General features: G+C 43.0%; 1 protein-coding gene across 5 annotated transcripts in view; it reads left to right on the top strand.

The window, feature by feature from the left end:
* mtr (5-methyltetrahydrofolate-homocysteine methyltransferase) overlaps window positions 1–15,464 on the top strand; it is a 119,578-nt gene that overhangs the window by 42,702 nt on the left and 61,412 nt on the right. For 4 of the 5 annotated variants that reach the window (XM_070889288.1, XM_070889287.1, XM_070889292.1 and 1 more), the window contains 4 exons: window positions 1,836–1,936; window positions 4,458–4,519; window positions 8,622–8,689; window positions 11,315–11,394. In XM_070889288.1, the coding sequence (XP_070745389.1) occupies window positions 1,836–1,936; window positions 4,458–4,519; window positions 8,622–8,689; window positions 11,315–11,394 (311 nt within the window). Of the gene's footprint in view, window positions 1–1,835; window positions 1,937–4,457; window positions 4,520–8,621; window positions 8,690–11,314; window positions 11,395–15,464 lie in introns of those variants that run through there. The other variant, XM_070889291.1, reaches the window with a different exon arrangement.

Here is a 15,464-nt window from a genome sequence, read left to right as displayed (position 1 = left end):
TATAGATCCAGCTCGTCTCACCTCCTTTTACCTGCTGGGTTTCCCAAGGCCCAGAAAACCCATCACCCTTAAAAGCTTTTGATGACTGACCCGCCTACTGAGAGAGGCTTGGTCGCCGAGCCTCCATCCCGCATCCGTTAAAACCGGGAATTGGGCGGTTTGAGGCCAGTTGGGTTCGGATTTGAAATTTAAAAGTTTTTAACTTTCCACCCGACCCAAACCCACAAGAGGGTATTGAAGTTAGCAAAAAAAAAACTAAAGGCAGCAGATTAGGTCAGGTTGCAGAGTGTTCAAATTGTGTGCAGTTGACGTAGATGCTTGCAGAGAATGCATAAAGGAGCACGTGGCTGAGAGATGAATATCTCTCAGCCTCTTACTGTTACATGGCTCCAACATCAGACCATTGTTCACTCTGAAGTACTGTTAATGTTTGAAATTTTACTTTTGTGCACTGTTTTTGGGAAGGTAGTTTTTGTCCTTAACAAGAGGTAGTTGGCCAACTGACTCTGCTGAAAACACTTAACATGTCTTGATGCTTTGTTTCTTGTGTCGCCTGACCTTCTCATGTTAAATTTCCTAACTGAAAGTAATGAGAAAAATGTTAGCATTCACACTTGCTGTTCAGAAAAATGGGGATGAACATGACATTGTGAGTGAATACCTTGGTGTCCTGTGCTCGTCAGCCCAGCTATTAATTTTTGCTTGATGATTCTGGGGGAACATATTGACCAGTAGCAATGCCATCAACCTAACCAAGAAATCATTGTGAAAGTGATGAGGTTCTGACTGACAAAATTAAGGACCAATTAGTTGGTAATGTTGATAACTTCAGTTTTCAGAGAATTACTCTATGCTGTGAAACTCAAGTGCAAGCTTCTCTGCAACAGAGTCAGAAGCACAATTTCTGTTTATGGCTGTTTTAGAGAAGCCGGCACTTGTGTTAACAGATTGGATTTTTAGCTCTTCCACAAATAATGACAGTTACTACATGTGCAAATATAACTTTCAAACAGTACGATCTTGTGTAGCAAGAAGTAGCAGCTGTGAATTCAGACTCGGCTACTTGACTGCAGTTTGGCTACGTGTGAAGCAAAATGACATTTGCTTTGCATCTCTTACCTTGCTTGTCTGCATTTTGCTGTTTCTCATGCAAAAGATACTTCCAAAATGGCGACTGCAAAGCAGTTCATCATTACTGCTGGTGGAGTCTTCGAATGAGAAAAGAGCTTTATGAGATTTGTGAAGAGACCCACGTGGAATGTAGCCTGCCAATTGTGGTCGCCACGAGATGATGCCGTTTGTATTTAACTTCAAAAGACCTGTAATGCTTTAATGCATCTTTTAGATAAATCCGAGTTTCTCAGCAGAGAGAGACCATTCTTTGATAACGCTAGCAGTTACTCAAGAATCCAGATAAATTCTGCAGACACCACTGGAATTTGTAATAAAAACTCTTGGCTGTTGCATGAGATGCAAGCATTCTATCCTTTTTCTGAAAGCCAAAATTCTGATGAATACTGATGTTCATCACATTCTGCTCAGCTGAACTTAACACAACAGAGAAGAATTGCTCAAATTCCATTATTATTAACTGTGCAGTCAAGACTGCTGAGGGAGTTTGTCTTTTGTTGGGAGCTGTCTAGTCTGCAAAATTGTAATATTTTAACGATCGCCCTCTTTGTGGCTCATGGTAAAAGCAAAGCAAAACTAGAAAGCGAGTTCCACACCTAACTGGGTATGTCTGGTGCAGACAATGAAAACATTGCTCTTTTTCGCAGTTTCTGATGAAACTATGAACAATTTCTCATGTCGTAATGTGATATATTTTCCTTTAGCATAGGATTAAATTGTGCTTTGGGAGCTGTGGAAATGAGGCCATTCATAGAAGCAATTGGAAAATGCACAACTGCCTATGTTTTATGCTACCCTAATGCAGGTTAGTACCTCATGTTTTATATATAGTATGATAGAACTTAAGAACATAAGAATTAGGAACAGGAGTAGGCCATCTAGCCCCTCGAGCCTGCTCCGCCATTCAACAAGATCATGGCTGATCTGGCCGTGGACTGGGCTCCACTTACTCGCCCGCTCCCCATAACCCTTAATTCCCTTATTGGTTAAACATCGATCTATCTGTGATTTGAATATATTCAATGAGCTAGCCTCAACTGCTTCCTTGGGCAGAGAATTCCACAGATTCACAACCCTCTGGGAGAAGAAATTCCTTTTCAACTCGGTTTTAAATTGGCTCCCCTGTATTTTGAGGCTGTGCCCCCTAGTTCTAGTCTCCCCGACGAGTGGAAACAACCTCTCTGCCTCGATCTTGTCTATCCCTTTCATTATTTTAAATGTTTCTATAAGATCACCCCTCATCCTTCTGAACTCCCAACGAGTAAAGACCCAGTCTACTCAATCTATCATCATAAGGTAACCCCCTCATCTCCGGAATCAGCCTAGTGAATCGTCTCTGTATCCCCTCCAAAGCTAGTATATCCTTCCTTAAGTAAGGTGACCAAAACTGTACTCCAGGTGCGGCCTCACCAATACCCTGTACAGTTGCAGCAGGACCTCCCTGCTTTTGTACTTCATCCCTCTCGCAATGAAGGCCAACATTCCATTCGCCTTCCTGATTACCTGCTGCACCGGCAAACTAACTTTTTGGGATTCATGCACAAGGACCCCCAGGTCCCTCTGCACCGCAGCATGTTGTAATTTCTCCCCATTCAAATAATATTCCCTTTTACTGTTTTTTTTCCAAGATGGATGACCTCACATTTTCCGACATTGTATTCCATCTTCCAAACCTTAGCCCATTCGCTTAACCTATCTAAATCTCTTCGCAGCCTCTGTGTCCTCTGCACAACCCGCTTTCCCACTAATCTTTGTGTCATCTGCAAATTTTGTTACACTACACTCTGTCCCCGCTTCCAGGTCATCTATGTATATTGTAAACAGTTGTGGTCCCAGCACCGATCCATTTGGCGCACCACTAACCACCGATTTCCAACCCGAAAAGGACCCATTTATCCTGACTCTCTGCTTTCTGTTAGCCAGCCAATTCTCTATCCATGCTAATACATTTCCTCTGACTCCGCGTACCTTTATCTTCTGCAGTAACCTTTTGTGTGGCACCTTATCGAATGCCTTTTGGAAATCTAAATACACCACATCCATCGGTACACCTCTATCCACCATGCTCGTTATATCCTCAAAGAATTCCAGTAAATTAGTTAAATATGATAAATCTGTATCAAAGAAGCAGGATAGTAAACTATGAATGATTTCATGGCAAACATACACAGTATGTAGCCTCAAACATTCTTAACATAATTGATGTGTATTTACATTCTGAATTCCTCACTAGTGTCATATAATTTTTGCATTATTCAGAAAAGTCCCGCAGACATCCATTTGAGAAAACTACCTATCCCCACTTTATTCAGTGAGTAATGGCCCATACTGACCATGGAGCTCATAGATTTGATTCCAGGCCTGTGCTGAGTTAGCACTCTGCTGGGTTAGCAGTTGGGGTGCTAAGTGTCTTCAGCCTCCTTGTGTTAGAGAGGCAGTTTGACTTGGGTTCCTGGGCTCGTCGTTGAGGCTTAGACATAAATAATGTCTCCTTGGACAAGGCCCAGAAAGAAAGCACTTGCATTTATATAGTGCTTTATCACAGCCTTAGGCAATCGTAATACATTTTACAACCAGTAGATTACTTTTAAAGTGCAGTCACTTGTTTTGTAGACAGATATTGCAGCCAATTTGTGGACAACCAGGTCCTACAATCAACAAATTAATGAATGACCAGATAATCTGTTTTTGATGGTGTTGAGGGAGGAATGTTGACTGAGACACTGGGAAAAATCCCTGCTTCTGCTTGAATAGTGCCGGTGGACCTTTTACAATCACATGAGCAGAATGCAATGCTTTGGTTTGATCTTTTATTTAAAAGATGATACCTTTGGCAATGTACTCCCTCAGTACTGTACTGAAATTTCACTGTAGATTATATGCTCCTCAAGTCTCTAATGGTGCTTGAATCCATGAGATACCGGAGAGTGACTAGTGCTTGTGGAGCTCTAACCGAGCAATGAGCTAATGCACTCGGGAGAGAAGAGGAGGGGACAGAAGAACATTGGTTGGGGTGGTGGGGAGGTGATGGTGGAGGAAGCTACATATGGAGCTATTACACAGGAGCAACATCAGACAGGAAGATTTTCTCTCGTCCACAGAACCTGAATCTTTAAGTTTTTTTTAAAATTCTAAGCCTCCTAGCATTAACTAATGCTCCACCGTGCCTATGGAGAAATAGTGTAAATGAAGACTAGAAAAATAGAACTAGAGTAAAAGGCACCTGTCAATGATGGTATTTCTCCTTCAGCTAACCAATTAATGGAATAGTCTGGCTCAAGATTTATGTTGAGCCTAACATACGTCCATGTTTTTTTTAACTTTAGGCCTTCCCAACACGTTTGGAGACTACGACGAAACCCCTGAAGTCACTGCAAAACACCTGAAGGTACTGTTCATCACTGGTAGTCTAACCTCCAACTCGCAGTCACTTATATTCACTTGTGTGCTCCAAGTCCCCCATTTCAATTTTAGTCCCTTTTCTCATGCAGGGGTATGGTGAGATGGATCATGGCAGCGCAAGTGGCTGTTCTTCATGTATGGGCCTAAATAGTCAGCAGGATATGCGACAATCCTAGCTGAAAGCAATTCTGTCTTCTTCACATCTCCTTTCTAGCAATGGATGCTGATGAAAAGTGGAAATCTTGGCTGATTTTATTTCTCTTTAATTTTTTCCCTCCTTTTCTAACCTAACCTATACAATGTGTCCTCCTGAAAGGGAGTTATAGGCTTTACGTTTGTGGCCCTTTCTAGAGCTTGTGTCTGTTTCCTTCCGTTAAAGCTGACTTGTCCCGCAAACACAGAAAGAAAAGAACACATACAGTGATGCACAAGTCATCATCACAGGCAGTCCCTCGGAGTCGAGGATGACTTGCTTCTACACTAAAAGTGAGTTCTCAGGTGATTGAAGAGTCCAATGCGGGACCTACAGTCTGTCACAGGTGGGGTAGACAGTGGTTGAAGGAAAGGGTGTGTGGGGAGCCTGGGTTGACGCACGCTCTTTCCTCTGTCTATCCTTGGTTTCTGCTTGCTCTCGGTGATGAGACTCGAGGTGCTCGGTGCCCTCCCGGATGCTCTTCCTCCACTTTGGGCGGTCTTGGGCCAGGGATTCCCAGGTGTCGGTGGGAATATGTTGCACTTTATCAATGAGGCTTTGAGGGTGTCCTTGAAGCATTTCTCTGCCCACCTGGGGCTCGCTTGCCGTGTCGTAGCTCCCAGTAGAGTGCTTGCTTTGGGAGTCTTGTGTCGGGCATGCGGACGATGTGGCCCGCCCAACGGAGCTGTTCGAGTGTGGTCAGTGCTTCGGTGCTGGGCATGTTGGCTTGAGCGAGAACACTGACATTGGTGTGTCTATCCTGCCAATGGATTTGCAGGATCTTGCGGAGCCTGGGTTAACACACGCTCCTTCCGCTGTCTATCCTTGGTTTCTGCTTGCTCTCGGCGATGAGACTCGAGGTGCTTGGTGCCCTCCCAGATGCTCTTCCTCCACTTTGGGCGGTCTTGGACCAGGGATTCCCAGGTGTCGGTGGGGATATGTTGCACTTGCTGGTATTTCTCCAGCATTTTGAGGTGTCTGCTGTGTATAGTCCACGTATCTGAGCCATATAAGAGGGCGGGTATCACTACTGCCCTGTAGACCATAAGCTTGGTGCCAGATTTAAGGTCCTGGTCTTCAAACACTGTCTTCCGAAGGCTGCGCTGGCGCACTGTTGTTGGACCTCATCATCAATGTCTGCCCCTGCTGATATTAGGCTCCCGAGGTATGGAAAATGGTCCACGTTGTCCAAGGCCGTGTCACAGATTTTGCTAACCACAAGTGCTAATCATGCAGCAGGATCCTGTGTATCAGCTAACCAACATGCATTCAGTTAGGTTGTGTCAGAAGGTCTTGTTTGTGAAGCCCATTTAAGATTCAAGTGTGAATGCTGTTTCAGTTGTAAGTTGCAGCTTTTATTTGTGCCCTGCTGCAGCATGCAGCAAAGGGCTGTACAGTTGTATAAATACTCTTGTATCAGTACAATAAGCCTGCTGGGAGAAAGCTAACAGCGTACAAGGAACATGTTATGCCATATATATTTGTGGTAGCTACTTAGTCGAGGAAGCTGTTTTGTAGCATTACCATGGCAGCTTTGTTCCGGTCTGCCATTTTCTGCATTTGGGGCCTCGGTGTTGGTGACAGTTTTTACCCTGTTGGCTTTCTCCCAGCAGGCTTATTGTACCGGTCTTTTCTGTGGAGGTTGCCTTTTGGTGCCAAAAGGGACAGACCTCTTTTACACCTCTCTATCCAGTGTGATTTCTAGCTCAGCATCAGTGCATCTGGTGGTATGTGGACCAGAAGCCTCCTCCATGCAGGTGTTTTGGAATTATAATCTTTTACCTTACCAAATATCAGCTGTGGCTCAGTGGGTAGCACACTCGCCTCTGAATCAGAAGATTGTGGGTTCAAAGACTTGAGCACAAACATCTAGGCTGACACTCCAGTGCAGTGCTGAGGGAGCACTGCACAGTCAGAGGTGCCTTCAGGTGAGACTTTAAACCGAGGCCCCGTTTGCACGCTCAAGTGGAGCATACTATCCCATGACACTATTTCGAAGAGCAAGGGAATTATCCCTGATATCCTGGCCAATATTTATCCCTCAATCAACATAACTTAAAAAAAAAAACAGATTATGTGGTCATTGGCACATTACTGTTTGTGGGAGCAAAAGTATTTAATTGGTTGTAAAGCGCTTTGAGACGTCCGGTGGTCATGAAAGGCGCTATATAAATCCAAGTCTTTCTATTGCAGCAGAGCTCTTTAAATTAATCAACAGTGAACCTCGTGCGAACATTCCCCTAGGCAAATACAAAATAGGTTCTATGTGCAAATCCCAAGTATTTTGCATAAACAGCCATGCAAGAACATAAGAAATAGGAGCAGGAGTAGGCCGTATGGCCCCTCGAGCCTGCTCCACTATTCAATAAGATCATGGCTAATTTGATCTTGGCCCCAACTCCACTTTCCTGCCTGTTCCCATAACCCTTGACTCCCCTGTAGTTCAAGAATCTGTCTATCTCAGCCTTGAATATATTCAATGACTCAGCTTCCACAGTTCTCTGGGGTAGAGAATTCCAAAGATTCACGACCCTCCGAGAAGAAATTCTACCTTATCTACGTCTTAAATGGGTGACCCCTTATTCTGAAACTGTGCCCCCTAGTTCTAGATTCCCCCACGAGGGAAAATATCCTCTCAGCATCTACCCTGTCAAGCCCCCTCAGAATTTTATATGTTTCAATAAGATCACCTCTCATTCTTCTAAACTACAATAAGTACAGGCCCAACCTGCTCAACCTTTCCTCATACGACAACCCCTTCAAACGAGGAATCAACCTAGTGAACCTTCTCTGAACTGCCTCCAATGTAAGTATATCCCTCCTTTAAATAAGGAGACCAAAACTGTATGCAGTACTCTAGCTGTGGTCTCACTAACGTCCTGTACAGTTGTGCCAGTGCACCAACGTAGCCTTTGGCTGCCAGAGGAAAAGAGTGTTCGAAGACCAGACCCTCAAATCTACCACCAAGCTCATGGTCTACAGGGCTGTAGTAATACCCGCCCTTCTGTACGGCTCAAAGACATGGACCATGTACAGTAGACACCTCAAGTCGCTGGAGAAATACCACCAACGATGCCTCCGCAAGATCCTACAAATCCCCTGGGAGGACAGGCGCACCAACGTTAGTGTCCTCGACCAGGCCAACATCCCCAGCATTGAAGCACTGACCACACTTGATCAGCTCCGCTGGGCAGGCCACATTGTCCGCATGCCAGACACGAGACTCCCAAAGCAAGCGCTCTATTCTGAACTCCTTCATGGCAAACGAGCCAAAGGTGGACAGAGGAAATGTTACAAGGACACCCTCAAAGCCTCCCTGATAAAGTGCAACATCCCCACCAACTCCTGCGAGTCCCTGGCCAAAGACCACCCTAAGTGGAGGAAGTGCATCCGGGAGGGCGCTGAGCGCCTCAAGTCTCATCGCCGAGTGCATGCAGAAACCAAGCGCAGGCAGTGGAAAGAAAGTGCGGCAAATCTGTTTCACCCTCCCTTACCCTCAACGAATGTCTGTCCCACCTGTGGCAGGGACTGTGGCTCTCGTATTGGACTGTTCAGCCACCTAAGGACTCATTCTAAGAGTGGAATCAAGTCTTCCTCGATTCCGAGGGACTGCCTATGATGAAGATGTGCACTTGTTGCAGGACTTCTCTACCTTTATACTCCATTCCTATTGCGATAAAGGCCAACGTTCCATTTGCCTTCCTAATTACTTGCTGTACCTGCATGCTAACTTTTTGTGTTTCATATAGGAGGACAGCCAGATCCAAGCGCTGGCAGCAGAAGCCAATTTGGATTTGTTTATATTTATTCAAAGTTTAGTAGTAATTTTAGTGAAAACAGTTAGAGCTTTAATTGTAGGTCTAGTTTGTTTGTCATGATGGAACTTGTTTTGCAGGAATTCGCCATGGATGGGCTCGTGAACATTGTTGGAGGTTGCTGTGGGACGACTCCAGCTCACATCCGGTAATTTTTGAATTCCATGATTTGCTCAAAAGGTTTTAAAATACAATGTTGATGACCATGAACTACATGGGTGTAGTACAAATTACTCTGGGTGGAAACTTGCTTCTATTTAATCCACTTTTAGGAAGCTACTTGTGGGCAAAAAATAAAGCAGGATCGTGGACGGATCTCTTGAGCATTGTAGTTGTGCAGTATGTAAATAGTCCGATTAACTCTGCTGCAGGTTTATTAAGAAAAACTCAGTATGACTAATTTTCCACACACTACATTCCTGACCGTGGACTTGCTGAGCAGAGGCATAACCAGTGCTTTCTCACAGGACACAATAGAATGTTACCCAGGTTGCTCTTTGAGCTTACATTTAAGTGTGTGTAATGCAAGAAAAAATACCGATTGCTATCTTCCAGACTTAGTCTGTGCTGCATCCATGTATTCGTTTTAAGTATATAATTGGTAAAAATATTAAATAATTACTTGCCTCAGTATTTACCAGGGAGACTAACATGGTAGGCATGGCATTAGAAGAGGAGATCAAAAAAAATATAAAGACTTTTAAGATAGAAAGGGGTGATAACTGATAAACTAATTAAAATTAAGAGAAGATAAACCCCTGGTCCGGATGAATTGCATTTGCCCATATTAAAAGTAGTTAGGGCAGAAATAAAAAAGGCACTATTACATATATATTATAAAAATAACAAAAATTCATTAGAAATGGGAATAATGCCAGAGGACTGGCAAATAGCCAATGTGATTCCTATATTTTAAAAGTTGATATAGAACAAGTCCAGAGAACTTTAGACCAATTAGCTTAATGTCGATGGTTGGAAAGATAATTGAATCTTTACTCGAAGATGTAATAGAAAAACATCTAGAAAGTGAAAATATAATAAAGAATAGTTAGCATGGATTTAAAAAGGGAAGAGCATACTTGACCACCCTTATTGAATTCTTTGAAGAAGTAACAGAAAGGGTAAACAAGGGTGATACAGTAGACATAATATATTTGGATCTTCAAAAATACCTTTGATAAGGTACTGCATATGTCGTCTCATGACTAAGATCAGAACGTGTGGAGTTGGGACAAGTAACAAAATGGATAGCAAGCTGGCTAGAAAACAGAGAGTAGGGGTTAAGGGTAGTTATTCAGACTGGAAAAAGTGGGAAGTGGTGTTCCACAAGGATCAGTGCTGGGACCACTGTTGTTCACCATTTACATTAACGATTTGGACTCTGGAATCGGAAGTACAATTTCAAAATTTGCGGATGACACCAAATTGGGGGAAATAGTTAATAGAGAGGAGGATTGCGAAAAAATACAGGAAGCCATTAATAAACTTGCAGAATGGGCGTAAATTGGCAAATGAGCTTCAATATAGTTAAGTGTGAGGTAGTACATTTTAGTAGGAAGACTAAAGGCCACATACTCCTTGGAAATTACATGTCTAAATGCAGTAGAGGAGCAGAGGGATCTAGGGAAACAGACACATAGATCACTAAAAGTAGCGATTAATAAGGCCATAACAGAGCAAACAAAGCTCTGGGGTTAATTTCCAGAGAGATACAATGGAAAAGCAGAGAAGTTATATTTAACTTGTGTAGAAACTTCATTAGACCACTTGGAGTACTATGAACAGTTTTGGTCTCCATATTATAAGAAGGATATCGATGCACTGGAGAAGGTGCAAAAAAGACTCGATAGTTAAGACCTCTCAGTTCCGGTATCATATCGTAGAATCATAGAAATTTACAGCACGGAAGGAGGCCATTTCGTGCCATCGTGTCCGCGCCAGTCAACCAAGAGCTCTCCAGCCTACCCTTAAGGATCTGTGGACCTGCACTCCAAGGTCCCTTTGTTCCGCTACACATATTTCAGTGTTGCACTATTTAATGTGTATTCCCTTGCCTTTTTAGACCTCCTTAAATGCATTACCTCACACTTAGCCAGATTGAATTCCATTTGCCACTGTTCCGCCCACCTGACCAGTACATTGATATCTTCCTGCAGTCTGCAGCTTTCTTCTTCGTTATCAACCAGACAGCCTATTTTCATCTGCAAGCTTCTTAATCATGCCCCCAACATTCAAGTTCAAGTCATTGATAATATACCACAAAAAGCAAGGGACCCAGCACTGAGCCCTGCGGAACCCCAGGAAAGATTGAAGATTGGGGCTCTTTTGACTAGAAAATAGAAGATTGAGGGGTGACCTGATAGAGATCTTTAAGATTATGAAGGGGTTTGATAGAGCAGACATAGAATGTTTCCATTTGCAGGGGAGACCAGAACTAGGGGGCATAAATATAAAATAATCATTAATAAATGCAACAGAGAATTCAGGAGAAACTTCTTTACCCAGAGAGTGGTTAGAATGTGGAATATTTCAGGCGAATAGCATAAATGCATTTAAGGGGAAGCTAGATAAACACATGAGGGCGAAAGGAATAGAAGGATATGTTGATGGGGTTAGATAAAGAAGGGTGGAAGGAGGCTTGTGTGGAGCATAAACACCGGCATTGACCTGTTGGGCCAAATGACCTGTTTCTATGCTGTAAATGCCATGTAATACTATGTAATTATGAATTATTCTAATTATTTAATAAATGTTTTGCATCTTGTATTTTTAGGGCAATATCCGAAGCAGTCCAAAAATGTAGACCGAGAATTCCTCCTTCCTCTGTTTTTGAAGACTACTTGTTACTGTCAGGTAAATAGACAAAAGGTTAATTTGCTCATACCTCGGGCTCTAGTTTCCCCAGGAGTTGCTCCTATTTTTTTTTGAGCAACTAGTTTTTTTTGGAGTATCTTAAAAATTCTCCCCCTATAGTTTGCTCCAGTTTAAGTGAGTTAGTTCAGTTTCTTTTTAGTTCAGTTTTTTTTCAAAAGGGGGCATTACATAGAAACATAGAAAATAGGTGCAGGAGTAGGCCTTTCGGCCCTTCGAGCCTGCTCCACCATTCAATATGATCATGGCTGATCATGCACTTCAGTACCCCATTCCTGTTTTCTGTCCATACCCCTTGATCCCTTTAGCCATAAGGGTCACATCTAACTCCCTTTTGAATATCTCTAACGAACTGGCCTCAACAACTTTCTGAGGTAGAGAAATCCACCTGCTCACAACTCTCAATTTTGGCCATTTAAGCAAGTTTAGCCAGCGAAAAGTTACTCCAAACTAACTTAGGCCAGCGTATGTGTCCACTTTTGTATACTCAGAAAAACCTTGCGGAGACTTAAGAAATCAGCGCAGGTAGCCAAAGATGAGTGGGGGGAGGGAAGTTAGAGGATTTTAGAAAACACTAAACACCTTCACAACAACATTAAAGAAACATAAGTACATTTTAAGCACTAAACAAAGCAGTACATTTAAATCACCAAGCACTAAACAAAGCACAAAAATAAGCATTCAATAACAAATAAAAAATACAAGGAAAAGCACCAAGACTTACAAAGCACTAAACAAAGCATAAAAAGTAATAAGCAATTAATTAACAAATAAAAAATAGAAGGAACCCTGCACCTAAAGCACCAGGGCCAAAGTAATAAGCAATCAGTCAATAACAAAAAAAATAGAAGTCCTACCTTTATTTGAAGGGAAGGCAGCGAGCCACCGATGAGGGAGCCCATTTGGCCAGGGCTAGGGGCAGTAAGACGCGCACCGGGAGGCTAGGCTCAACGCGGCATCGGTGAAGGAGTGGGGGGAAGCGGTGGGGGGGAGGTGGAAGGGGGAAAAGGAGGGGGTGTGGGGGGAGGCCTACCCACTCGACAGCCAGGGGAGGTGCGTCAGAGGCCATTATAAAATCATCCAGTTGTTTGAATGCGTGTATCGTGATATTTGCAGGACAATTTCACAATGCAACTGGGAAATTTAAATTGATGTGTAGGCTGGCCCCTGTTATCTTCAATTACTCCCTCTTTGATTTTCCATTCCGCTGCCCTGATCGCTCCCTTGCTGCTTGATTTTCTATCCCTCTGCCTGGAGTCACCTCTTACCTAGTTCCTTCTCTAGGGAGCCCATTCGGCCAGGGCTAGTGGCGGCGTGCTTCGGTCCCCTCCCAAACAGCTTGCAGAGATTCGGGGGCAAGGAGCTACTGCACATGCACGCACACTCTAGCGCGTATGTGCAGAGGTTCCAGCATTGTTTTCAGCGCCAGGACCTGGCTCCGCGCCCCCCCCCCCCCCCACTGGATGTGATGCGCTACGCCAAGCCCGAAGACGTCCGGAGGAGCGGGGAGAATTCCTCGGTAAGTTTTAGGCGCGCTTTTTGTTCCAGAAAGTCGGCACACGTCGGGGAAAACTTGGGCCCCTAGCTACTGATCTATCTGTGTCCCATTCAATTTATTCTCCACCTAGAAAGTCAAGTATACACTAGGGTCAACCTTTTTCTTTGGCTGGATGAAGAACCAGACCAATTCAGAAAACCCAAAATTGTTATTAAGGTTCAGTTTTGGAGACTAAGCTTGCCTTCAGATACCAATACAATTTACCATGTCAGTTATTGAAATGTCATCAAAATTGTACAAATAGTGTTTCAATAGCTTTTTTGTGTAAAACCTATGTCTGATTTTACCCTCTTCGAAATGGACTTATTTGCATTCATAAACATCAAATTGAAAAACATTGCAAGGAAAATGATGAGGGACAAGACAAACTGAACATTAAACTAAATTAAGACAAAAGTGTTTGTAAGATTGTTTTAATGGTAATGTACTGTTTAATGCATAATATTGGCTGAGAAATTGTATCATGTATTGAAAATTGTTGGAGTTTTTTTTTCATTAAATAGTAACAATGTGAAGATCATTGGTCCATCCACTCTTCCAAACCTCCTATCAAGTTATTATGATAAGTCTGTGTCCCCTTTCCTAAGAGTAACGGATTCAGTCCTTTTGTAAACCCTGTCATACTTTCCCCGTTGGTAATCTGTTCCACACTTCTATCATCCTCTTCCTAAATTTCCTATTTTCTTTTGGCACCGTTAACTTTAAACAGTGTTCCTTCATCCTTGAATCCTGTGCCTGACAGAACAACTGTCTTCGATCTAAAATTTCCCTACCAGTGAAAATCTTAAAGGCATTTATCGAGTTTCCCATCCACCCCTCTCATTCTGCACCTTTCCGGTGAGTAAAGTCCCAGGGTAGACAATCTTTTTGACTCAGCCCTCTAAGTTTGGGAATGACCCTATTATCCCCACTCTGGATACCATCCAGTAAGTCTACATCTTTCCTGTAATGTGGAGATCAAAAGTTAACAGTAGCCCTCACGCCAGATTATAAGGCTTACATCCCAGTCTTGGCTATACATCCCAACATTTTATTTTCTTTCTCTATTGTCAGCTGTGGCTCAATGGGTAGCACTCTCGCCTCTGAGTCAGAAGGTTGTGGGTTCAAGTCTCACTCCAGAATCCTGAGCACAAAAATCTAGGCTGACACTCCAGTGCAGTACTGAGGGAGTGCTGCACTGTGGGAGGTGCCGTCTTTTGGATGAGACATTAAACCGAGTACCCGTCTACCCTCTCAGCTGGAAATAAAAGATCCCATGGCACTATTTCGAAGAAGAGCAGGGGAGTTATCCCTGGTGTCCTGACCAATATTTATCCTCAATCAGCAATCATCTATTATCTGGTCATTATCACACTGCTGTTTGTCGGAGCTTGCTGTGTGCAAATTGGCTCGTGTTTCCCACATTACAACAGTAACTACACTTCCAAAGTACTTCATTGGCTGTAAAGCGCTTTGGGACGTCCGGTGATCGTGAAAGGCGCTATAGAAATGCAAGTCTGTCTTTCTTCACTGCAGACAATCACTGAATTGATAATTTTAATAACCTATCCTACTCTGTCTCCTTGAACACATTGCCATTTCACACATAATCCAGATTCTGCTTCTTCCACTTAATCTCATGGGCTAGTCTTTCCTGAGAGCCCCTCAACGCCCGATTGCCCGCCCCAAAAAAACGCTAACATTTAGTAAGTAACGCTGGCGAAAATTTACACTTATGTTAAAAATAATTAAAACTTATCACCGGCGAGAAAATGGGCCTTCCACCATTATTCTCGGCAGTTAAGGGGAAACTAAGTAAAACAGCCGTTTTTTAAAAAATTTAGTCCGAGGCTGCGGTTGGGCCTAAGGAGGGGGAAAAACTTTTTTTTAAATTTCACAAAAAAAAAAGTTAGAAAACATTCCTAAGGCACCTTTATACATAATCGGCATGTTAAAATTAAGAGAAAAATACAGAACCTTTAACTCACCACCTGCCTTGTTTAAGCAGCTTTTACAGGGCGGTTCCCTCAGAGATCTGGACGGGCTTCCGTTGAGGCCAAACTTATGCCCTGGCCATTTTCTCGGCGGTGCACATTGGCGGTTTGGTCCCGGCGGGCGTTTTCCGATTTGGGCAATACCACTAAAAAAATAATGGGGAAACTTTTGCCGGCCGAAAAAGCTGTATCGCCGAGAGCCCGCCGAAAATGATAGGAAAGTTTAGCCCCATGACTTTACACTTTTCCAATAGTACAATTAATAAAAGCTCAACACAAATTTTTCTGGTAAACAATCAATTAAAAGGAAATTGTGATTTAATAGTTAAACTAGTAATGGTTAAAACAAAATTGTAACTACCTCGAACCTGAAGGAAGTATTCATGTCATATGTTTTTATATGCTTGTTTTATTATTTTCCTGAAGAAGTTTTCTGCTTGCTTTTGGGGTACTGTTCATGGGTGCTGGGCACTTCTGGTACTTCAACCAAATTGCCATTTTCCACATGTGAGCCTTGACTG

Source organism: Pristiophorus japonicus, chromosome 9 (genome assembly GCF_044704955.1).
Source record: "Pristiophorus japonicus isolate sPriJap1 chromosome 9, sPriJap1.hap1, whole genome shotgun sequence".
Classification (NCBI taxonomy): Eukaryota; Metazoa; Chordata; class Chondrichthyes; family Pristiophoridae; genus Pristiophorus; species Pristiophorus japonicus.
The sequence above is the reverse complement of the archived record's forward strand: the minus strand, read 5'-3'. Positions and strand labels throughout refer to the sequence as shown.